We start from the raw sequence: 26,662 nt of genomic DNA, 5'->3' as shown, positions 1-26,662 counted from the left end.
ATTCCATCTAGTACCTGCAGGGACACTGAGTAACAGAGGCTCAGCATCTGGAAGCAGGGCACAACCCTGACAGAGGTTCAGAGGACCACAGAGCATTCAGGCTACAAGGAACCTTAGAGTTCATGCTATCAAGAAGAATTATCTGAGACCCAGAGAGGGGAGGCAATTGGTCCAAGGTCACAAAGTGAGTAAGTTAGGAGCAGAGTCTGGACCAGAACCCAGGTTTTCTAATTCCTAGGCCAGTGTCTTTTCCACCTCACCATGGAGAGCTGAGAATGACCACAGGGCCAGATGAACAGACAATATAAAGAACTGGGTCCAGCATTCTTAACAATAGCCTTGAGTCTTTCTGTTATAGAGACATCTGTCTACACTAACTACTCCGTAATCTACAAACTTCATTGGTCAGCTTAATTTAAATGTTGATCATGATAGGCTTACATGCAAGACAGAACCCAAACAAGCAGCAAAGGTAGAAATCCTAATCTAGAACTTCCCACATTTCTATGATCATAGGTTCTGGTGATCTCTAGTTTACCTTATAAAGTAAGCAAATTGCCCCTAATAACTTCTTCATTCATTTCTGTGATACTGCTGAGGGATGATCCACATGTACATAGCATAAATACAACTTCTTAATTCTTTTGATGCAAGTAGAGAGAATATTTCAATGTTATTGGAAAATGTCCAATATCTTACCCCAACCAGCCCCAGCCTCAAGGAAATCTTTTTAGACCCCAGTTAGAGAAACTTCAGTCTACCTTATTTCACTGGTCAATTAAATGCCTTCAAAAACTATATTTTGCATACTTGTTATTAATATTGCATGCTGAGCTAGTAGGAAACTTACGTGTTATGAGATGAAGAAATCCAGTAATGAGACAAGGGGTTATTCATGTCTTGCATGTCAACAGAGTCATATTTATCATCCCAAATGCTATTTTCTTTCGAAAACAAGTAAGTGAGGAACTAAAAAATAAAGCAGAATAAAAAACAAACAAGAAAAAACAAAGGCAACAAATACAGAAACTGAACATCAATGAGAATGTAATGAGAAGATTTATCCACAGAGGGTCAACAATCCCCAGTGATTTCAGCCTCTTCTCCCAGTTAGAGCATCTAAGCAAGCTTTCTCCTTCTTTCTTTCTCCTTACCATTTCTCTATGAAAAGTATTAGTAAGCCTCAAGAAAAGTAGAAGGCAATGAGAGAAAGAGTGTGTATTAAGATACAAACAAGACAGTCTATATCAATAGAAGTTCCAAGTCATTAAATGATTTGTGTATTGAAATCACTTTAAATATAACTGAAAAGTCATCTTTAGAGAGTTACAAACTACATACAAGACAATGCCATTTCACACCAGTATGAAAGGCACTCATTCACTAACCTCATCGACAAACAGGAACGGCTCAGCTGTTTCTCTCATAGTGTCATCTATAAATTTTGTCATCCGCTCTCTTACTTTACTTAGATCCTGTGCCCAGGATTCCTTAAAACACAAAAAAAACACAAAAAAGGAAAGAACTATCACCAAAAGGTGACAAAGCGAAGATGTGAATTTTCTACCGTAGTTTGGAGGAAACCAGCTATGCATCTATATACAGAGTGGCATGAAGTCATTAAATTCATAAAGTCTTTTGTATAATAAAAAAGAAAGATAGGTAGATCTTCTGATATCAAAAGAAATCAAAGAAGGCCTCTGGGTGAACCCTCTGTATCACAGTTAAGAGAAGACTTGGACAAGGATGGGCTACACAGAATGGGCAGGGATTCACAAATTGTGGTCTCCATCGTTGGAAGAAATGCCCACATCCATGAGACCAAAGCTTACTGAATACTAACAAAAACTGCAAGAGAAAATCACTAGGTCTTGTAAACATTATAAAGTCATTGGAAACATTCAAAACTATTTCAGAAACAAGCAGATGTGATGAAAAACACGACTCTACCGTTTCCCTTGCTAAGCCCCAAGTTCTCTAACATTTGTACAGCATTTCACCAATGTTGTAGTACAACAAGGGATGTCAACTTTTCCTAATTCTTCCTGGTTTTAGAGATACCGAAGCTTCTCTTTGTCTTTATTTAAATGAAAAACAATTTGTGGCCAGGAGTCTTTATGACTGGGTATAATGGATGGATGAATAAATCTGTCAAGGAGAAAAAGACAAGGACAGATACATACAAGGCAACATTAAGCTGACTGGTGATGGAAGAGAACAATGCCCCCTTCTACTTGCTTTTGCAAATGTATACTGATTATTAAGGCAAATCAGCTGCTTCTATGTAATAATCCTTTCATTTGGATGCACTAGCAATAAAGTCTTTGTATACTGGAGGACAATATGTAAAAATTTGGCCAGGCTTCAGTCAGGGCTTTGGAAATCCATGGCCATCCCTTCTAAGCTATAATTCACCATTCCTGCCCACCTTTCCCCCACACACCACCCCCCACCCCCCCCGCAAAAAAACAGACTTATGTGTTTATTTAACACTAGCTAGAAATTGTACCAGGTGTCAGCAAATATACTAATTGCATTAGGGAATATGATAATCTCAGTGCTGAGAAGTCTAACACACCAAGATGTACAAATTATCCCCTTGGGTTTTTCTTGGTCACTGGCCCATTGATGGAAATGAGTCACCACTGAAAGCCTCCTAAGAACGGTAACATTAAACTCTGATGCCATCTGTGAGGTACCCAAGCTAATGTTCTCTGTAAACAACACAAGTGTGACCTTGGCTATGTCACTTGCTTCCCTAGGCTTTAGCTACAGTCAGGTGGTGAAGGACAGTGGCATCAAACTCAAACAAACCACACATAAGGGTCCTTGTGGTGGCATGTTCATTTAGAGAACCGTATGTTAACATCATCTACATCTAAAGTATTTTTATTTATTTTACTAAATTTTCCCAACTGCATTTTCCTGTGGTTCTGGCCACACTAGAGGGCAGGTGTAGAGGGCAGATGGAACACTGGACTCACATCAGGAAGAACAAGTACAAACCCTGTTTTAGAAACTTAATAGCTGGGAAATGCTGGGAAGACCACTTAACTTCTCAGTTGCCTCATTTATAAAATTAATAATAGTAATAATAACTTCATAGAGTTGTGAGATTCAAATGAAATAATGTATGTAAAGCATTTAGAAAATCTTGAAGTACTATATAAATGGGAGTATTATTATTACTATTAAACTGAAAGCAATGGATTAAATGAGTGAAGTCCCTTTCATCTCTAAAATCCTAGGATCTTCAGCCTTGCTAGGTTTGGATGAGGATTTCAAATTGATAAAAACACAGGAACTGCCCCATAAAATCATCCCTTCGATCCTTCTAGCCCAGGACTCAATTTCTGAAGGGAGCACCCTGGGTTTATGTCAAATGGGTCTCTTCATATTCTCCCAAATACAGTTGGCCCTTTACTATTTAGTGTCTTTGCTCATACTATTATTCTTCATGGTCATCTTTCGCCTTCTAGGTCTCCGTTTCCTCATCTATAAAATGAAGGGGTCAGATGAGATGATCTATAAGGTAGCTTCTAAGTCTAAATCTATGCTTCTATAACATATCATCCAGAACGCCCAAAACTGTCACTTCTGTCTATGAAAATCCTACTCATTGCTCTGTGACCTTCTAATACCCATACTAGAGTCCCCCAAATTCCTTTGTCACTTTATGCTGTTATAATTCATAAGGAAATTATCTATAATGCCTGCGATCTTGAATTAACTATTTAAGAACTTATATTCCCCCAGTTATGCTCTATCTTCCTTAAGGACAGTGACTAGATCTTAAAAATTCCTTGGATCTCTTAAAGAATAGGACAGTACCCCATACATAGACTCAAATATCTGACCCATTAGTACCCCATTGTCCTATCTCTGCACCTCAGTCCCATTATCTATAAAATGGAAATAATAATAATTGACCTGCCTATCTTACAAAATTATTATTAGTATGAAGTGAGATGTTGTATGTATAACCTCAGTCCCAAAGCCCATTGGTATGGGACTCTCTCCTCATTGGTATAGATCAATACCCTACACCTGTGAAAAAGGTAAAGTGGAGTTGGCAAGGGGGCACAGTGTATAGAGTGCCAGGCCTAGAGTCAGGAAGACTCATCTTCCTGAGTCCAAATCCATCCTCAGACACTTCTTAGCTGTCTAACTCTGGACAAGTCACTTAACCTGTTTGCCTCAGTTTCCTCATCTCTAAAATGATTTGGAGGAAATGACAAACCACTCCAGTATCTTTGCCAAGAAAAATCCAAATGAGGTCAGGAAGAGTTACACACAACAACTGAGCAATGGAGCTGAAGAGATCAAGAGAGAAGACAACTCTTTAGTCTTCTTTGTGCTTTCTTCAAGCTACTTCAAGCACTTCTGGTTTCCAGGCTCGAGAGAAAACAGAAGATGTCAATTCCATTTGAAGTTGCTGAAGGAAAAGACTTTGAAAAGCAGCCAGTATAAGAGGTGGGGCAGTCTCCATCATGTCCCTATCCCCAGTCTCTGTCTCTGTCTCTCTCTCTCTGTCTCTCTGTCTCTCTCTGTCTCACTCTCTGTCTCTCTTGGGCTCTCTTTCTCTCTCTCTGTCTCTGTCTCTGTCTCTCTCTCTCTCTGTCTCTCTCTCTGTCTCTCTCTGTCTCTCTCTGTCTCTGTCTCTGTCTGTCTCTGTCTCTCTCTCTCTCTCTCTCTCTCTCTCTCTCTCTCTCTCTCTCTCTCTCCTCTCTCTCATTACTACTGTCACTGAGTTACGTTGTTTCCAAGAGGAGACCTCCTTCACTCTGTACTATTTGGTATATATGTAGACTTCCTCTGATTTCTATTTGGCTATCAAATTGGATAAAGGGTTTTCTTGCCTAAGTATTTAGTGTTTTCTTTGTGAAACTGGCATTTGGTTGGGGGTAGGGGGAGTCAAGCCTTTGATAGAAAGCTGTTTTTCCCATTTAATGAAACAGCAAGCAGATGTTAGATTAAACCTGAAAACAACATTCTCTGGGCTAATCATATTTAAGGGAAGAGATAGATATAACTCTAGCCCAGTATCCCCTTTTTCTGAGGAAAGCAGCAGGACCTACCTTTGGCCTCCAATTCCCTGCTTCCCCTCCTGCTAGGAATCAAAGTCTCTCTTGGAGAATGGGGGGGAGAGGAGACTAGAGATGTCTATTCTACCTTCCTTCAAGCCACACAAGGACTCATGCTCCATGTGGGAGAGAGTCCCCACAAGTAAGGGCCTCACTACATATGCAAAATTCTTTTTAAATGTCATATAATATATATGTAATAATAAATTATATTGGGCTAATATAATCTAATATAAATGTAAAACTATTGTTACTGGAAGTTGGACGATTTTTCGCGAGATTCATCCATGCAGTAGTTAAGGTATTTATAGCCACATGGGATCTTCCCAAAAGTTGTACCTGTAAATAACCTGTGTACCCTTGAAGGTTCATTGAGAGCCCAAGTTCTGAGCCTGGGACTCTCAACAACCAGGAGGCATTTCTACTCACCCATGCTTTGAATCTACTGTAGTATTTTCTGCCACAAGGTGGCACTAGGTAAGCACAATCAAGAATGCTTATAAAACTAGATAGTAGAATTTAGACCTAGAATTATAATAATGATGTTAACAAAAACTAACATTTCTATAGCACTTTACAAACATCATCTCATTCAATCCTCACAAAATGCATATGAAATAACTTCCATGGGTTGGTTTTTTTTCTTTTAAATCTCCAATTTCCAGATGAGGAAACTGAGGCCCAGAAGCTTAAGTGAATGGGTAGTAGTCACACGGCAAATAATTGCCTGATCTAATATGCAAAGTGAGACCTGGTTGTGACTCCAAATCCTGCACTCACTATGCTGCCTGGAAGGGCACTGAGACCAACATCTTGCTTTCAAAGAGCTCCATCAAGTCTAACACCTCGATTTACAGATGAGGAAGCTGAAATTCAATGATTTGCCCAAAACCCTATGGAAGCCAGAATTTAAACCCCAATCCTCTGACTCATGCCGTGCAAAGATAATGTTTTTGGACAGAACTTATTATTTCATTGTTCTACATTGTCCCTGCTCAGAGGTCTTCAAGAAGAGGTTATATGACCACTTGTTGGGTATATTACAGTCAGGATTCCTTTCATTTGTGGGGAAGATATGGTGATCATTGATATCCCCAGAAGCTATCAAATTCTGTGATTCTATGAATCTATAAAACTCCCTCTACCAAAGTAGATCACCAACCATCCTACAAGTTAGTCTCAGAAAGGTTGGGTTACATGTCCAGAATCACACAGGCTTCCTTCAAGACTCAGTTCATATGCTGCCTTCTACAAGGGGGCTTTCCCAGTGCCTGTACCTAACTTCTACAGTTACCTTCCAACTATACATATCTAGCACATAGGCATGGCTAGGCAGTGCAGTGGTGCAGGGGTCAGGAGGACCTGAGTTCAAATCTCATCTCAGACACTTGACACTCACTACCTGTGTGGCCTTGGGCAAGTCACTTAACCCCAATTGCCTCATCCTGGGTCATCTCCAGTCATCCTGATGAATATCTGGTTAGGGATTCAGATGGCTCTGGAGGAGAAGTGAGGCTGGTGACCTGCACAGCCCTCCCTTACTCAAAACGAAGTCAAGTGCAAGTCATGTCATCATTTCTCTGATGGCATGGTCTTCTTCAGCAATGAAGGACAAACACACACATGACATATATTTGGTACATATCAATTTATATACATGCTATCTCTCATATTAGAAAGCTGGCTTCTTATTGAAAAGAGCTGATTTTTGAGAGGACATCCCCTGTTGCCAGGCACAGCACTTAATAAATATCTGTGGATATGTCAAAGGTAGGACTTGAACCCAGGGCCTGCGGACTTCAAAGTTAGCTCTCTATTACCTATGCTACGCTGCCTCTCTGTAGGGATGATATACTATATCCTAACTCACATTGTTATGGCAGTTAATATTGTCCAAAGCATTTTCCTCATGACAATCCTACAAGGTAGACAGTTTAGAAAAATTAAACATTAGAGTTGGCAAATGTTAGAGCTAAGAGGCCCTGAGTGACCATCTAACCCAGTTCTCTTCATTCTTCATAGGAAATTGAAACCCAAAGAAGCTGGACCAGCAAATTGCCAAAGTCCCTTCCACCTCTAATCTCATCTATTCACATCAATTCATCATATATTTATTCTATACCTATTATATACAGGTTCCCATGCTGAAAGCTAGGTATATAAAAAGGAAAAGGAAAAAATGGCATGGCTCTTGCCCTTGAAGGAATTTGAAATCTAAGTTGAAACCTGAACACCAGTAACCATAATACAGGATGTATATGACAGGTACCTAAGAGAACTCAGGAAGCCCTAGGATTTAAAAGAGGGAGAAATCATTTTTAAGTAGTTACTTTCATTGGAATTGGTTCAAAGAGGTGATGTACACACTCAGGGTGTAGAAATCTATCCTATGCTATAGGAAAGACAGAGGAAAAGAGGATAGAAAAGGCAGGGGGGAATAGTGCTGATAGAAGGTAGAGTATATTTGCAGAGGTGGTAGAGAAGGGAGAGTGTATTGGGAGAGGTGGTAGTGAAAGGAGAGCATATTGAAAGAGGCAATACACTATTGAAGAGGGACAAGGTGAAAGGAGAGAGAGAGTAGGATTAAAGGGAGGGAAATAGGACAGAGTTATTAACTGTAACTGTGAAAAAAATTTTACAGGAATTTTCTCTGATACAGGCCTTATTTCTGAAACACACAGAGAACTGAACTGAATTTATTTTTTTTAAAAAGGCATTCCCCAATTGATAAATGATCAAAGTTCTCAGACAAAGTAATCAAAACTATTTGTAGTCATCCAAAAAATGCTCTACATCATTACTGATTAGAGAAATGCAAATAAAAATAACTCTGAGGTATTAGTTCACACCTATCAGACTGGCTAATAGGAAAATGACAAGTGTTGGAGAGGATGTAGGAAAACTGAGACACTAATACACTATTGGTGGAGTTGTGAACTAATTCAGCCATTCAGGAGAGCAATTTGGATCTAAGCCCAAAGGGCTATAAAATCATGCATATGTGCCCTTTGACCCAGATACTACTAGATCTTTATCCTGAAGAGATAAAAAACAAAAGGGAAAAGGACCTATATATGTATACAGAAATTTATGATACCTCTTTTAGTGGTGGCAAAGAATTGGAAATTGAGGGGATACCCATCAACTGGGGAATGGCTGAACAAGTTGCAATACATTATTGTGATGGAAGACTATTGTACTATAAGAAATGATGAGCTGGATGCTCTCAGAAAACCTAGGAAGACTTAAATGAAGTGATGCAAAATGAAATGAGCAGAACCAGAACATTGTACATAGTAACAGCAATACTGTATGATGATAACTGTGAATGACTTAGCTATTCTCAGAAATACAATGATCTAAGACAATTCCAAAGGACTTAAGATGAAAAATACTATGCATCTTCAGAGGAAAAAAACTGATGGTGTCTGAATGCAAGTGAAGCATACTGTTCCTTATTTTATTTATTTTTGGTCTGTGTTTTCTTTCACAACATGATTAGTATGGAAATATGTTTTGCATAACTGCACATCTATAACCTCTATCAAATTGATTGCCTTCTCAATAACAAAGGAGGGAGAGAGGGGGACAAGGAAATAATATAGAACTCAAAAAAAAAAAAGAATGTCAAAAATTGTTTTTATGTGCAATTGGGATAAAATATTAAATTAAAAAGAAAGAAAAATAAGAGGGAGATGTGAGCATGTTTACAAGCAGAAGGGAAGGAACCAGAATAGAGAGACTAATAGATGAGAAGAAGTAACTGATAAAGCAAATTCCCTTAGGAGATAGGATGGGGTGGGATCACGGGCACAAAATAGAGAGATTAACTTTGCCAAAAGAAGGGTTACTTCATCCTCTGAGTCTGACACTAAAGGATAGCTGACAGGTAAAGAAACAGCTTTTGGGGTCCTGGAAAATGGGATCATGATTATTGACCTTCTCCATAATGTAGGAGGTGAGACCGTATGCTAGAGGAGAAAGGGGTGGAGATGGTATTGGAGTATACCTGGAGAGACTGGAGGAGGTTCAAAATACCCTCCATTAGAAAGGTGATAGGGTGTCAATCCAAGACAAACTGAGTTAACTGCCATTCAGCACTGAGGTGATACTGATGAGATAATCTGCCCAAGGTCACATCTCTGGCTTCTGGTTCTCAGTTCTTTCCACCATGACCTGCTTCATTTTAATTCAACACTCAGCTCCTTGGAGCCAGAGTTGTGAAAAGCCCTCTGTAAATGTGATTTCATTGTGTGATTCCTCACCCCAGGCTCATCCAGAGCCCTTTTTTCTCTTCTTACCTGCTGTTCATGCAGCAGAAACCTCTGGAAGTCATGCAGGTGAACGGCAGATGCATCTGGCCGGTCTGTATTTCTAGCAGCAGAAAAAGAGAGACATGATGCTTAGGGACAGACTCCTTCCCACAGAGTCCAAAAGCAATAGATGCCATCAAGTAGGGACTTAAGATCTTGGTGAGGAAACTGTCCAAGCACAAGGCTGAAAGTTAACTCCCTGCCCAGCAAGCAGGTGGCTTAGTGGGACTATTCTTTCTGCATATCAAAAACAGAAACCTTTCATTTGCCAAAAGGGAAAACTGCTATTTAGATCAATAGGTTATAACCCAATTTCATCCCAGGCTGCGAATGCATGTAACTGCCAATTAAATGAAGGAGGAGATCTCCTGGGAGCAGATTTCACAGAAACAAGGCTGGACCTGAACATCATTTATACAACAAAAATCTGGCATTATGGAATGAATATTCTTAGAGAATGAGGAAAATTTCACAAGAAAGTTGTAAATAAACAATTTTCCTTAAGATTTGCATGGGGGAGGGTCTTTTCTGTTTGAATACTGATGGAAGAATTTGCCAGTGCCTCCTTATATTTCCCCTTTATTAACAAATTAGAATAAACAAAAATGTATTTAAGGGATGCTATGGATAGAATGGTAGGCTTGAAGTCAGGAAGACCAGAGTTCAAATTAGGTCTCAGACACTTAATATCTGTGAAGTCACTTAACTGCTGCCTACCTCAGTTTCCTTAATGGGAAAATGAGAATAATATTAAAACCTACCTCCTAGGGTTGTTGTGAGGTTCAAATGAAATATTGTTTGTAAAGCATTTAGCACAATACCTTGCACACAGTAGGCACTTAAATTCTTATTTCCTACCTTCTAATTAAAGTATTTAATCAGCCAAAGGACTTACTTTCTTTATCAGTTAATTTTGTTGCTAATTATTTTGATTTGGTAATACTGGCAACTTCATTACAATGGAATGGTAGAAAAACAGATTTTGTAGGGTTGGAGTTTGTAACTTAAAAGTGCTGGAGACATTCATTCCAGAACATACCTACCAGTTTCAATTGGTTAAGAGTTTCCTTGGGCATGAACTGTACTTAGAAACATTCCAAATGTCCATAGAAGAGTTAGGTTTATTCTCACCAATAACACAATCGGTCCCTCTGATGACGAGGAAAGGCTAACAGTAGTTTTCTCTCATCACATAAATGGCCACAGCTCACACTGGGGCCTTTACCTTCCTTGAAGTGAGAGCATCCCAATGGAGGGAGATGAGTCTCTGCAGGGCAGAACTGGAGGGTGGAACTAGGGGTGGCGGGGGAAGTGGCATACCCAGCACAGCTGTAAACCTGACAGACCTGAACAAAGGTTAGAGAGAAGCCTCACCCCAGAATAAACACAGACGAATCTTTTTTGAACTCATCAAGAATCTGAAAAATAAAAGAAAGAAGAGGGAAAGTAAGGGCTACATTAAAAAATGAGTGCTAGCCAATGATCATTTACATTTTCATTGATTTCTAAATATTTTAACCGGCTCATTTCTAACATCAAAACTGAAGAGAAAATAAACTTCTGACAACTGTCCTTCCTGTCTTTTCACAACCTAATAGCATACAGTTTTGATATGTTAGATTAACTCGTGCTCCATCAGGGACCAAGGACCCCCTAAATCCAGCAGTTCTTATTGGAATCCAATCAAACCAACAAATGCTGACGGAGTGCCTACAGTGCGCATTTAACACCTCCCTCCTCAAGTCCCATTCCTAGCTGCCCCCCCATCTCCTCCAGATTAATGGGAGGCCTAGTGTTTGGTGCTTTGGGGGAGAAACAAAGGAAGTGATATCCACTGCTCTCTTAGATAAGTAAAGGAATAATTCATGCCCGAAACAAAGGTAGAAACACACACAATGCAAAAGAACAGATAGCAGACCAATTGATTTGCTTCTCAGACAACTCATTTCCCTCCTGCTCCTGACCCTGCCGGGGATCTGGGACCAGAGCTGGAGGATCAAACAATACTCTGGAAAGAAAGCAGCATTGTTTAAATTCACAGTTTGATTTAGAGCTTGATTAGTTAAGAAAATATGGAGCTTTGCCTCCCATAAGCATAATCTACACGCAAGCAAATGAAGACCGTTCTTCAGAAAGGTTACATCTGATTCAAGGTCAAAATCCACGAGGTAATGCTAAAAATACATTGTGGAATGTTCTTTTATATGATCCAAGCTCAGTTACTCAATAAACATTCATTAAGTACTGGGTGTTGTCAGTATTGTGCTAAGTACTTGGGATACAAAAAAGGCAAAAGACAGCCCCTGCCTTCAGGAAACTCACAATCTAACAGGGAGACAACGGGCAAACAAATATATAGAAACAAGTTATATATAGGAAATAATTAAAAGAGGGAAGGCACTAGAATTAAGAGGGCTTGGAAAAGGCTTCCTGCAGAAGATAGGATTTTAGCTGAAACTAGAAGGAGGTCAAGGAAGCCAGTAGGTAGCTGAAGATGAGGAGGAAGAGTTTTCAAGGTATGGGAGACAGACAGAAATGGAGTATCTTGTAGTCTTGTTCATGGAATGACCAGGAGGCCAGTGTCACTAGATCCAAGAGTACATGGCAGGGAATAAGATGTATGAAGATAGGGTGGGGGGCAAATGGAAGGGCAGAGAGGCCTAGGTTATGTGGGACCTTGGGTGCCAAACAGAGGATTTTGCATTTGATCCTGTGTGAAGAGACCAAAATTTACTGAGTAGAAGAATAACATGGTAGGACTTGCATTTTAGGAAAATCGCTTTGGTGGCTGAATGGAGGATACATTAGAGTGGGGAGAGACTTGAGGCAGGAAGACTTTTCAGAAGGCTATTCAATAATTGAAGTGTGAGGGCCTGAAATAGAGTTGTGGTAGTGTTAGGAGAGAAGGGGTATATTTAAAAAGTGTTACAAAGGTAAAATCAACAGCCTTTGCCAACAGATTATATATATGGAAGGGGGAGTGGAGAAGAGTAATTGAGGATGGCACCTAGGTTATAAGACTGGGGAATTGGGAAGATGGTAGTGTCTTTTTTTTTTATCCCAAGAACTTACTAGCACAGTGCCTGGCACAAGTTTTGCTCAGTCATTTTTTGTTGGGACTGGAAGCTCAATTCCGTGTGGACAGTCTCGGGCAGGTAAAAGTGGGACTTCTAAATCTTAGAGTCTTACGAGGCCCTCCATGAACAGCGGGGGTTCGAGAAGGTCAGACTGAGCTAGCTCGGCTAGCTCGGGTATTTCCGCCTCTCCCCCGGAGATACCTGATGGGTGGAGTCTCCCTGCCCTCGAGGTCGTCCCTGATTGGAGCACACCTAGTTACCTAACAGCACGGTATTGAGATGCAAACTGTGTGGCTGAAGATTAAGTAGGATTGAGGAAGCCTAAAAGCTCTTAGCACGTGTGGAGCCAAAGAGAAAAGTAGGGCTCCGCTTCTTTTCTTTCCTCTCTCCCCTCCCCCTCTCTCCCCGCTTGTACTTCTACTTCCAATCCCTTAAGCTTAGCCTCCTTAGGAAATCTCCCCCTCTTCCTCCTAAGGAAGACCCCCTGCACTTGTAACCGAAACCCTGTAATAAAGCTCAACCCCTGTTTGACTCTGGAACGTCCTTTCTCTCATACGTGCATCCGGCGTGGCCAGCCAAAGACCTCGGGAGGTGAGGTAAGAAAGACTCAGGTAGCCCAATACAGGCCTCTAGGCTTGGCAATTTTCAGTTGCGTCTGACTCTTTGTAACCCCATTTGGGGTTTTTTGGCCAAAATACTGAAGTGTTTAGCCATTTCCTTCTCTAGCTCATTTTACAGATGAGGGAAACAGGGTGAAGTAACTTGCCCAGGGTCACATAGCTAGTAAGTGTCAAGCTGGATTTGAACTCAGGAAGATGAGTCTTCCTGACTCCCCCTAGTACTCTATATCCACTGTGCCACCTAGCTGTCCCCTGGCACTAGAAGGTATTTAATAAATGTTTCCAGATTAACTGAATGCCTCCAACAGTAGTAAGGAAGTCTGGTGGGGAGGAGGATTTAGAGGGAAAGATAATGAGTTCAGTTTGGGACATTTTGAGTTTAAGATGTCTACAGGACATGTAGTTAGAGACATCTAAAATGCAAGACTGTAGGTCTGCAGAAAGGTTAGAGTAGGATAGGGAGATGTGAGAATCATAAGCATAGAGATGATAATTAAATTCATGAGAGTTGATGAGATCACCAAGTGAAGCAGTATAAAGAGAGACAAGAAAACAGCCCAGGACAGAGCTCTGTGGGATACCCATGGTTAGTGAGCATGACCTGGAAGAGGATCCAACAAAGGAGAATGAGAAAGTAGGCAGGAGAAGAATCAAGAGACAGCAAGCGGTGTCCCCAAAACCTAGAGAGAAGACAGCATCAAAGAGAAAAGAGTGACAAACAGTATCAAAGGCTACAGAAAGATCAAGAAGAATGAGGACTGGAAAAAGTCACTGGACTTGGCAGTTAAGAGATCGTTGGTAACGTTGGAGAAAGCAGTTTCAGTGTAATGATAAGGTCCAAAGTCATAAGAGGAGAGAAAATGGAGGCCCCTATTGCAGATGGCCTTTTCAAGGAGTTTAGTTATAAAGGGTAGAAGAAATATAGGACAACATATAGCAGAAATGGAAGGATCCAGTGGGGATTTTTCAAAATGGTGGAGATATGTGTATGTTTGTAGGCAGTAGGGAATGAGTCAGTAGAGAGGGAAAAATTAAAGATAAATGACAGAGTTGGGATGACAAGGGGGACAATTTATTGGAGGAGATAAGATGGAATGGGATCACTTGAACAGGTAGAGGATTTAGAGGTAGAGGGTTAGTTTGGGGAAGGAGTATCGCTACTTCATCGTGTGACACAGGAGTGAAGGAAGAGAAGGTGGCAGAAGGCACTGGAGGTGAGGAAGAGGTAAGAAGAGGGAGCTCACAGAGAATAGAATGCGAAATGATTCAAGGATCTCATCTGAAAGAATGGAAGGAAGGGGAAGCCATGGAAAGTTTGAGGAGGGATAAAAAGTTTTGGAAGAGCCACTGTGGAGAATGGAATAGCGATTTGGTAAGACAGGTAGCTTAGTAGCAATGAGGGCCCAGTTACGGCTGTGCAACATAAATTTGTAGTGGAACTGGTCAAAGCAGACGTATGATTTTCTCCAGCTTTGCTCAGCAGCATGTCTGTTGGAGTGAAGGTGATAAACAATGGGAAGGCTCCAAAGCTAAGAGGCAGTATGAGGCCTGGTCAGGAGGCCAAGGCTCTAATTCCAGCTCTGCTATTATCACTTCCTAACCCTGGACTTTTATTTTCTTTTCTGTAAGATGAGAGGTTTGGATCAGAAAATCCCTAAGGTCTTTTCCCAGATCTACAGTTCAATGATTGGCATATAGAAAAAAAAAATGAGCCAACACACTACACTGTTCACGGCTCTGGCTTATTTCTAAGTTTGCTTGAAGTGAACAATATGAAGCCAGAAGCAAAACAGAGATGCCTAAAACATTCTTAGGGCAATGGGATGGCCCGGACACAGCTGTTTCACAAATGCGACTATAACACCGCAGGAAATACAGAAAAACACACCAGTAATGACAGAGGCTGTATGCTACAGCAGAAAACGCATTAGCCTTACAGTACAAAGACCTGGGTTTATATGCCAGCTCTACTTTCTATGTAACCTTCAGCCAATCCTTTACCCTTTGTGGGCCTGAGGTTTCCAATCTGTAAAATTCAAAGGTTGGCCTATCTTATAATTCCTAATAATAACAAATAGGAGTTCCCATTTCCGTTAACACTTCACCATTGGCAATGCTCTTCCTTGCCAGAGTTCTGTGAAGTTAAGAAATATATTGCTATTATTACTATTATTATTTTACAGATAAACAAACTGAGGCCCAGAGAAGTAAAGTAGCGCTCAGTCACATAGCTAATGAGCAGCAGAGCTGGACTTTAAACCAGGTCTTCTCACTCCAAACCCAGTAACCTTCTTACTATGTTCCAACTGCCTCTCCTAATGGTTAAATTGTGCTTTGGAAATAAGTTAGTCCCAGCTGGAAGCTCTCACAAATACTTTGAGGGGAGATTTCTGCCACTGAACCGAAAACTTCTTTCCACTTCACTCTAGAAGGCACAGGCAAAGTGTAACCATCTTCAATAAATACATAAGAATTGAATCTCTATTTGAATTTGGGCACCAGGCTTTCAAAGGCACTAGAGGGGCCCTTCAGGGATTAATGAAGCTTCCAGAGGAGATTAAGTTACATAAAGAGTAGCAGAAACCTTGTGAGCATCTGCTTCTGGGACTGTTGGGAAGGGATAGGCCAGTATCACATCACAATAAAACCTCATTAATTCACAGCCCACTTAAATAACCATTTACAATACAAAAGCCTCCTTTCTTCTGAGTTTTCCTGGTCTAAGTAAAAGGGACCTAGTCTAAAATATCAGCAAACTTGTCCTATTTAAGGCTCAAAGAATTAGGTTCCTTCCAGGTTTCTAAAATTTGGGTAGCTAGCAATTAATTCCTGTAGTATGTTAGTTATTTTTCCCCAAAGCCTGTGACACAGTATTGTGGAATGTGGGTTGAATGCAAATTGCAATGTTTTTCATGACCTTGCCTCTAGTTGCTTACAAGTACCCACTTAGATCTTACTTTAGATCTTGTTTGTAAGTAATCAAACATTTCTTTAAAAAGCCCTCTTCCATCAGGTTTCTCATTAAGTCACTGCAACCTTTCTCCCAGTCTTTTGAAATTGAGGGTTTTACTGTTAGGTTACATTAGAGAAACATCTCCAGGAAATTCAAATGTAGATTCCTGAATCCCACTGCTGTGACCTGCTCAGTCAAGCGGGAGGATGTGAGGCAGGGCCAATTACCTGGCCAAATCTTTCTCTTTCCCCTGGTTTCTTCAAAATTCAACTGAAGCTCAGCATCACTCCTCAGCACACTCATACACACTTCAAATCAATATGTTTTGGGGTTTATGGTTCTGATCTGCTAACCTGTGGGGCCCTGACAAAAAAAGTCAAGGCTGGCCCAGATGTTTCAGGATAGCTCCCACTGTTATACTCCACGAAAAGTTGAGGTAGACAAGTTGCAGAGCCAACTAAGCTCTTTCCTAGCTTGCTAGCAACTCCACAGGAAGAGGGATAGGCATGATGAGGCTAGGACATGCAAACACTGAGGTTAGAGATTTAAAAGGAAAAAAGGATGAAACTATCCACTAAATTTTGGTGTTCAAATATTGCAAAACTTTAATTACCTATGCTTTTCCTTCCACTACATCTCACTAAAGAAACCATACTGAACCTCCATGGTTATAATTACCTGGACCTGGACTAGGTTGCCCTGATCAGACACATATTAGGAAAGAGGACAACCGGGATGGTGAAGTGAAGGACCCTGAGACCATGCTATATGAGGATCAGCTGAGAGAATTAGGACTGCTTAAACTAGAAAAGATGTGCCTGGGAGCAGAAGACAATTAATAACATGATATCTATACTCAAGTATATGAAGGACGACTACTCAATCTGAGGTATTAGACTTGTTTTGTTTGGCCCCATAGGGCCAATGAGTAGAAGATAAAGTGAAGTAGTCTAACCATTAGAGCTGTGCTATGCACCAGTGGAATGGGCTGTTTTAGAAACTAGTGAAGGGGGTAGAGCCAAAATGGCAAAGTAGGATGGACCTGTGGAAGCTCTCTCCCCACAGCCCATAAAATACCTGTAAAAAATGACACTAAACAAATTCTAAAGCAGCAGAAGCCACAACACAACAGAGTGAAAGAGATTTCCTGCCCAAGACAGCCTGGAAGGCCAAAAGAAAAGGTCTATCACACCGGGTTCAGAGCAGAGCACAGTCCACAGAGTGTAGCCTAGCCTTGGCCATGTGGGGCAGCAGGCACAGTACTGGAGCAGGCTGGGGCATGGAATCCTGGGCAGTAGCTGCAGTTCCCAGACTCTCATAAACACCAAAGACAGTTTCACAATTCAGTGAGAAAGCTCTTTTACCTGGGTGAGAAAGGAGCAGGGTCCTGCACTAGCCCCAGCTTCAGGTGGCCCCAAGTGGCACACTGCCCATTTTTGGAGCCCTCAGCCTAAAGACCCTGGGGAAATTGAGCAGCTGATCTGGATCTCAGCCCTGAGTGGCGGTACTGGGGTGAGGAGGAGCACTGACCAGTGGAGCTGGTAGAGGCTCTGGAGAGGGAATTCTACTTGCAGATCCTAGGCAGAAAAGCTTGTGGTTGCTCCCAGACCACAGTACAGGCCAGGAGAGGAGTAAACTCCTCTCCCTTGATTATGCCACTTCAGAGGAACTGAGAACTTACAAGTCCCTAGAGTATACCCTCCTTTTGACAAAGGACTCAAAAGTCAAGTAACTGGCTGGGAAAATGCCCAAAAAAGGGGGGAAAAATAAGACTATAGAAGGTTACTTTCTCAGTGAACAGGCATTTTCTTCCATCCTTTTAGATGAGGAAGAACAATGCACACCATCAGAGGAAGACATAAAAGTCAAGCTTCTGCATCCAAAACCTCCAAAATACATATGCAGTAGTCTGAGGCCATGGAAGAAGCTCAAAAAGGATTTTGAAAATCAAGTAAGAGAGGTGGGGGAAAAATTGGGAAGAGAAATGGGAGCGATGCAAGAAAATCATGAAAAGCAAGTAAACGGCTTGCTAAAGGAGACCCAAAAAATATACAGAAGAAAATAACATCTTTAAAAAATAGACTAACTCAAATGGCAAAAGAGGTCCAAAAAGTCAATGAGGAGAAGAATGCATTAAAAGATAGAATTAGCCAAATGGAAAAGAGGTTCAAAAGCTCACTGAAGAAAACAGTTCTTTAAAAATTAAAATGGAGCAGATGGAATCTAATGACTTTATGAGAAACCAAGAAATTACAAAACAAAACCAACAGAATGAAAAAATAGAAGATAAGGTAAAATATCTCATTAGAAAAACAACTGACCTGGAAAATAGATCCAGGAGACACAATTGAAAAATTATGGGACAACCTGAAAGCCATGATCAAAAAAAGAGCCTAGACATCATCTTTCATGAAATTGTCAAGGAAAACTGCCCTGGTATTCTAGAACCAGAGGGTAAAATAAATATTGAAAGAATCCACTGATTATCTCCTGAAAGAGATCTGAAAAGAAAAATTCCTAGAAATATTGTGCCAAATTCCAGAGTTCCCAGGTCAAGGAGAAACTATTGCAAACAGCCAGAAAGAAACAATTTGAGTATTGTGGAGATACAATCAGGATAACACAAGATGTAGCAGCTTCTACATTAAGGGATCGAAGGGCTTGGAATATGATATTCCAGAAGTCAAAGGAACTAGGATTAAAACCAAAAATCACCTACCCAGCAAAACTGAGTATAATACTTCAGGGGAAAAAATGGCCATTCAATGAAATAGAGGACTTTCAAGTATTCTTGATGAAAAGACCAGAGCTGAATAGAAAATCTGACTTTCAAACACAAGAATCAAGAGAAGCATGAAAAGGTAAACAGGAAAGAGAAATCATAAGGAATTTACTAAAGTTGAACTGTTTACATACCTACATGGCAAGAATATTTGTAACTCTTGAAACTTTTTCTTAGTATTTGGGTAGTTGGAGAGATTATATACATATAGACATTCAATTCACAGGGTGAGTTGAATAGGAAGGGATGATATTTAAAAAAATAAAATTATGGGGTGAGAGAGGAATATATTGGGAGCAGAAAGGGAAAAATAAAAAGGGGCAAATTACCTCACATAAAAGAGGCAAGAAAAAGCTTTTTCAGTGGAAGGGAAGACAGGGGAGGTGAGAGGGGAAAAGTGAAGCTTACTCTCATCACATTTGTCTTAAGGAGGGAACAACATGCACACTCAATTTGGTATGAAAATCTATCTTATACTACAGAAAAGTAAGGAAGAAGGGGATAAGTGGGGTGGTAGGATGATAGAAGGGAGGGCAAATGGGAAGAGGGAGTAATTAGAAGTAAACACTTTAGGGGAGGGACAAAGTCAAAAGAGAGAACAGAATAAAAGGTGGCAGAACAGGATGGAGAGAAATATAGTTAGTCTTTCATAACATGACTGTTATGGAAGTCTTCTGCAAAGCTACACATATATAGCCTATATTGAATTGCTTGTCGTCTCAGTGGGAATGGGTCAGGAGCAAGGAAGGAAGAGAAGTTGGAACTCAAAGTTTTAGGAACGAATGTTGAGAACTGTTTTTACATGCAACTGGGAAATAAGAAATACAGTTAATGGGGTACAGAAATCTATCTTGCCCTACAAGAAAAGAGAGAAGGTGGGGATAAGGGAAGGGAAGGGTGTAATAGAAGGGAGGGCAGATTGGGGGAAGGGCTAATCAGAATGCATGGTGTTTTGGGGTGGGAGGAGGTGAGAGATGGGGAGAAAATTTGGAACTCAAAATCTTGTGGAAATGAATGTTGAAAACTATAAATAAATAAACTTTTAAAAACTAAAAAGAAAGAAAGTAATGAGTATACAATAATTACATATATACACACATACATGTATATATGTATATGTGTGTGTATATATGTATATATATATACACATATATACACACTTATTTGTGTTTAATGGTAGCCATCTAGCCATCTAGGGAAAGGGAAGAAAAAAGAAAAAAATTTACGTGATAATTTTATTGCATATTTGAAAGGAATACTAAGGTGTTCATGGTAGATTTTCAGTTTCATGTACAATTGCCTTTTTTTAGTGTGCTACATTATAGAAATGTTCATTTTATTTCATGAATTAAAAATAAAATTTAAAAATAACAAAATAAAATTATGTTTAAAAGAAAATAGCCCCTCACTGCAAGTCTTCAACCAAAGACTTGATGATCACTTGGCATGACATTATAGGGCAAAGATGCCCCATTGCTGCACAACATACTCCAGCATATGACCCAAGTCAGATTAGAATATAACTGAGAAATATTTAACAAAATAAATAAAAAATACAGTAGAATGTAGATAATGTTAATAGGTCATTTTTATAAGTCAATATTCAGCTTGCAGAGATCCTGAGGTATGGTTTAGTGGCCCCATTTCTATTTGAGTTTGACACCACTGTAGTAGGGCAAACTCCAGTTCAGGTCCAGGTTGAACTAAATCATCTCTGAGGTTATCCTTCCAACTCTGTGATTCCTAAGTTTGCCTTTACTCTATCCTTTGGGAGAGAGAGAGAGAGAGAAATGTGTTAAGTAACTAAATCTATCAACAGATAGGAGAAGGATATTTACCTACCAAGTGTCCTTTTCCAGACAAAGGATGTGAACAGAGAACAGTTTCACCTAAGTGGTTGCTTTCATGATTTACAATGATAAATCATTCTCATTTTTTCATTAACCAGGAACTCAGCGACACATGGACAACTCTCCAATTTATCCTACATATATCTTGTTTATACATGGTTCTGCATAGTTGTTTTAAGGACCTTAGAAGACCAGGTGATTCAGTAATTCTTAACCTGGGTTCCATAAACTTCATATGTATATATATTTATATTCATACATATATGCATACATATATATATATATTTATAACTGTACTCCAACATACTGGCTTCTTTGTAATCCTATAGATTTTATTTTATAGATTTAAAAAAATTATCCTGAAAAAGGGTTCATAGGCTTTACCAGACTGATTACCAAAAGGCACAAAAAAGAACCCCCACCCTATCTATACCTTTCACTGTGCTCTCTAGAACGCTTGTTCCATATGTAACAAACTAGCTTTCGTGTTAAATCTTTTTTTTTTCATCTTGTGACTCTCACTGAGAGTTGGTTTCCTCCAGATGACCCAATCTCTCTGGCTTCCCTTTCCAGCAGTACTCTCCTTGTCCCTCACCTCCCTGGTTGAGGTGGGTGAGTCAGAATACACCTTGCTCCCCATTGTTACTTCTAAGTCCATCCTCTACCACCATGGCCTTTCCTCCTCAGAGGATCATTTAATCTATATCTACCACCCAATCAAAATTCTTGGAGTTGTTTTCTTCTGATCTTTAGGATACTCTTCTTCTTTCCTCAGTGAGTTCAGTGCCTGGTTCACAGTCTTTTTCTCCTCCCTAACTCCTCCAGCCTTCATATTAGGAGACTTCAACATGCATATGAATATTCCCTTGAACACTCTTAACTTCTAGTTCCTCTGTTTATTCATTTTCCATGACCTACTGCTCTACCTCAGATTTACTACACATAGCGATAGTAATAGGACCTTGCATTGATCTTGCTATCAACCACAAATGCACATTCATAAACTCTGAAATTTCCTTAAACGATCACACATTATAACATCCCACCTCTCCCTCTCCCTCAGAAACCCAAACCCTGCTGTTCATCCTCACTATGACCTCCAGTTCCTCAACCCCAGGCCATCTCTCCTACACTGGCTACACTCTACTTTTTGCCCAATTATGACCTCTTGGTGAACCATTTCAATTCTACAATGTACCCTTCTCTTCAATCCTGCACCCCTTATCCTATTGATGATCTCACCCTACTAAATCCCAGCCTAGGATCATTGCCACTATCCATTCTCTTAGTTTCTCTTCATATGCTGCCTAATGAAACTAAAGAAATCATGACACTGTTCTGAATGGATCCACTACAAACTTAATCCTGGGAAGAGAAGTGATTTGGCCTTGGTCACACAGAGTGTCCAAGGCAGGAGTGACTCCAAAGCAAGCCCTTTAACCATTAGGCCACACAGCCTCTCCTGTAAACACATTTAGCTGTATACTTGTCTACATAACATATATCACATGTGCAGATACACATACATATAAACTTTCTTAAACAGAGCCAACTACTATGTTTACAAACAGTTTCCATCAGCCTTTTACTAAGCTCAACAGGCCTGTATCTCTCATAACTGACCGGTACAATGCTAATATTCCATCATCAATCTGGGGAAATAAAGTTTCACCAAGCACATAAAGGAGCCTCAGGTCACTCGAGTCTCTTTGTTCAGCCTCTCTCTGTAGCACTAAGCCCAGAACATCCTGCCCCAACTTGGGCCTTCTTCCACACTTTCAAAGAAGAAGGATGAGGGGAAAAACAATAGATAATCTAAAATGAGAATTAAAGGAAAATGTAATACGATCATGTAGATAATGACTGCTCTTACTGATTTCTGTTGGTCAAACATCATCTTTTTGTAGAATAAGTGGAACTGTTCAAAGCTGAGTTCATCCTTGTAAGCACCTATTTCCTGTAAAGGAAAAACAATAGAAATCCTTAGTCCAGATTCCACTTCAAACACAATTCCCCCATACCCTGACAGCAAAGGTTAGCTTACAGTGCGTCAGTGACAACAGTCACACTAAACAGTCTACCTGTGCTAGACCTGCCCCTGGCATTAATGAACGGGAAAGAAACTGCCAATTACTCCTGGAGGGAGTCTCTGAGGAGGGGTTACATTCACTACGTGGCCTCTTCAGCACCCACAGCTTAGAAAGCTGATAACATCTGTTATCAGGAGGTACATCTCTCCAGTCTGAGAGAGGAAAATGTACCTGGGATCTTGATCAACTTGATTTTAATTCAATTATCATGTATTGATAAGATATCTACTACATGCCAGGCACTAGACTAGACACTGGGGGTATAAAGACAAATGAAACAGTCCCTACCCACAATGAGCTTACTCGGGTGAGGAGGTAAGGTGAGCACAGAGAAGTAAATGCTAAGCATATTTAAAATAGACACAAAATAATTTGATGAAAGGAGGAGAATGAAAGTTAGGAAGGGGCTGGTACAGGAAGTAGCATTTTAGACAACCTTCAAAAGGAGATGAGGGAAAGGGCAGCATTCCAGGCAGAGGAAATGGGACAAAATCATGGACATGGAAAATGGAATACCATGTATGAAAGACAAGAGCAGGCCAGTGTGCTGGCCAGTAGTGTTTGATATGAGAATCAATATTGTGTAATCACCAGGAAAGAGAGGCTGGAGCCTAATTATACAGAGTTTTCAAAGCCAGAAAGAAAGATGGTTGTATTTTATCCTATCAGCAATAGGCCACTGAAGATTCCTGAGCACAGGAATGATACAGGTAGATCTGTGCTTTAGGAATATTAATTAGGCAACAGACTGAAGAATGAACTTGAGAGAGGAGAGAGTGGATGCAGGAGGCTACTCAGTTGCTCTAACGTGTGACAGAACCTCCATGGCTCAGCTCATGTTGCTAAAAATAATAATAATTATAATAATAATAATAAATTGAGATCAGCCCTGACACCGGTGCTTGGAAGAATTAGATGAGAGAGCTCAGTCTCGCTGGCTGCATTGCCCTCATGACTGCACAGGTATAGCAATGTTTTCATCATTATTTCATTGCTTTCAAAAGAATGTTTTTGCAAAGGGTAAAGCAAATCAGGTCTGGAATGCTGGCCAGAATAGACCGGGAATGGGGGAAACAGACCCTGTTTGAGAAGTCCAGGTCAAATCAGCCCAGTGACCACTGTGCCCTCAAAGCAAATTACCCAACACTGAAATTTCTCTGAGGGCAGAGACAGACAGTAAATCAAGAATTAAAGAGGCCTTTTATTTTGCTTTACAAACATTCTGAGTATAAGTGCTGAACAGAGACCTCTGGAAGCAGAAGCAGGAGGCTCAACCCCAGGCAAAGCACTCACCTCAAGTTGAGCAAATTGGGAAGGCAGCTCCACAACTTACCAGGAATTTGTCTTTCAGGAACTTGGCACTGCTAACTTTGAAGTTTACTAAGGGAAGAATGGTCTTCAATTCTCTGAAGCTGATACTGAAAGGAAACAGAGGAAAGTACTTTTGTAAGCTTCCCGGTCCCCATCTCCAAGGGCAATATTTCACTACTAATACAGTCAAACAGCCAGGTTAGGTCTTTATATATCCACTGTGTTTGAGCCTTCTCCAGGAAGGAAAAGTCAGTCAATAAACTTTCACCAAGTACCGACCACAGGCTGGGCATGGGAAGGGATGCAAAATGACACAGGGTGAAGTCCCTGCCCTCAGAATGAAGTGAAATAATATTTGTAAAATGCTAATATTGTGCCTGGCACATAGTAGGCACTATATAAATGTAAACTGTTGTTGTTGTTATATTCAAGTCTCCACTACCCTAAAAAAACTTCATGGATAAACTTCTAGAAAGAACAGATTATATTCACTTCTTCAGCTTCCTCAGCACACATTCATTTTAGCTCCAGAGCCTACCACTCTATGGAGAACCACTCTCTTCATGGTGACCAATGATCTCTTCAGTGTCAAAGTCAATCACCTATTCTCAGTCCATTTCTCCTAGGATTCATCTGTAGCATAGCACAATTGACCCGACCTCCCCCTTGATCATCTCTTATCTCCCTCAGATTCCAAGGCATCATATGATTCTCCTACTTGACAGCTATTTCTCCATCTCCTTGGATGGTTTGTCATTTTTTTCATAATCCGTATGGATTTCTCAAATCTCCAGCCTGGACTTTGTTTCTTGATGCACTCTTTCCCCTAGTGATCTGATTTGGCCCCAGGGATTCAAATATCCATTGAATGCAATTGTTTCTAGCCAGAATCTGCCTTGAGCTCTTGACCTACATCTCCAACTATCTGCAGGACTTCATGTGTCACATTAGCATGTCATGGAGTGATTTCTTATGGTAAATGCTGTTCCTTCACATTCATATACCACAGTATGTTCAGGCATTCCCCAACTGTTGTAAAATTGCTTTGTTTCCAGTTTTGTCACCACTAAGAACACTTCTATGAAAAGTGGATTATATATGGGAACTTTTTATCATTGGCTTTGTGGAGTGGGTATATGTCCAGTAATAGCACTGCTCTATCAGTTGCTGAGGATAAACACAGCAAAGAAACCAAAACCAAGAGAACAATACACACAATGACAATGGCATATATGAAAATAACAATAAAAACAGCGAAATTCAGATTAACTGAAATGGAAAACCTTGGTCCCTTGGAACAACTGATGAAATGCACATCCTTCCTCTTCATAGAAAGGTGAGGTACTAAAGGTGTAAAACGTAGCACACATGGTCAGCCTTGGTTTCTTTATCAGTCAACAAGGATTTATTCAGTAAGTATTTATTAAAGGCCTACCATGTGCCAAGTGTTATACTAAGTGCTGGGGATACAAAGAAAAGCCAAAACAATCTCTGATCTCAAGGAGCTCACAGTCAGCTGGCACTCCGGTGGTTGATGGCAGCATTCATAAGACAAACTGTTGGCTCTCCTTCTGAGCTGTGTGCTGGGCATGAAAGATGACTGGCAGAAATGAGGGAGGAGATGCAAAAAGGCAGTTTTAACAACAACCCAAGAGATGTTAGATAGATTATGACAAAACTACTATATTTAATGACCAAGAATTACCATGACCTTATCTCTCTAAGTCATGGCAACCACGACTGGGGTGCCCCTAAATTGTATGAAGCAAACCTGCTGTGAGTTGGGCTTGAAATAAATTTGGATCAAAGACCTGTGCTCCATAAAACTTACTTCCTCAATATTTTCAATATTCTGTGATCCTTGTCCCTATAAGACAAGACAGGTTAGACAGGTTTGAGCCTTCTCCATGAAGGAAAAAAATCAGTCCATAAACTTTTACCAAGTACCAACACATGGTGGGCAAGGTAAGGAATATAAGAAGACACACAGTATGGTACCTGCTCTTAGGATCAAATAACATAACATTTGTAAAGTGCTTAGCATCGTACCCCATTAGTCACTGTCCACAGGAACAGGAAAGAAAACAGGCAAAGGAAGGCTGGGGGCCTACTCATAGCTTATCTAGTTAAGTTCCTTCTGAAAAGCTCTAACCTTGTATGGATGAAACTACTAAGAAAAACAGGTTTATTACCACCTATAAGAAGAAGGAGATCAAGATGGCCCTAGAAGCTAGTGTAGTAATGGAGTCCTAGAAGGCAGAGACAACTCATAGGGCTTAAAATGGGACAAAGGGTAAGACCCAGTAGGCACAGTTTGGATCATTACAGATCATAAGGATAGGGGTAGCTATATTTGAAGTTGGAGAGATGAACCTGAGCCTCAAATTCAAGAGTACTGTGCTACAATAGAAGTCACATGAAGAGTTACTGGGAAATTCCAGCATGGACTTGAGGCAGGAAACAGAGAGATTAAGATAGTTGTCTCCAAGTATATGAAGGGCTATTATATAGAAGTGGGATTAGACTCATTCTTCTTGGCCTTAAAGGGGGGAACTAGGTAAAATGGGTAGACATGACAGATG

At 40.3% G+C, this 26,662-nt stretch overlaps 1 protein-coding gene across 2 annotated transcripts in view; it reads right to left on the bottom strand.

Annotated features, from left to right (window-relative positions):
* Nucleotides 1-26,662, bottom strand: part of PLCG2 (phospholipase C gamma 2) — a 168,580-nt gene that overhangs the window by 62,487 nt on the left and 79,431 nt on the right. For both annotated transcript variants that reach the window (XM_072634199.1, XM_072634200.1), the window contains exons 6-11: nt 24,103-24,187; nt 22,553-22,636; nt 10,772-10,815; nt 9,386-9,458; nt 1,389-1,490; nt 851-969 (exon numbers count right to left, since the gene is read on the bottom strand). In XM_072634199.1, coding sequence (XP_072490300.1) covers nt 851-969; nt 1,389-1,490; nt 9,386-9,458; nt 10,772-10,815; nt 22,553-22,636; nt 24,103-24,187 — 507 coding nt within the window. The remainder of the gene's footprint in view (nt 1-850; nt 970-1,388; nt 1,491-9,385; nt 9,459-10,771; nt 10,816-22,552; nt 22,637-24,102; nt 24,188-26,662) is intronic.

The sequence above is a fragment of the Notamacropus eugenii genome, chromosome 1, assembly GCF_028372415.1.
Source record: "Notamacropus eugenii isolate mMacEug1 chromosome 1, mMacEug1.pri_v2, whole genome shotgun sequence".
Classification (NCBI taxonomy): Eukaryota; Metazoa; Chordata; class Mammalia; order Diprotodontia; family Macropodidae; genus Notamacropus; species Notamacropus eugenii.
The sequence above is the reverse complement of the archived record's forward strand: the minus strand, read 5'-3'. Positions and strand labels throughout refer to the sequence as shown.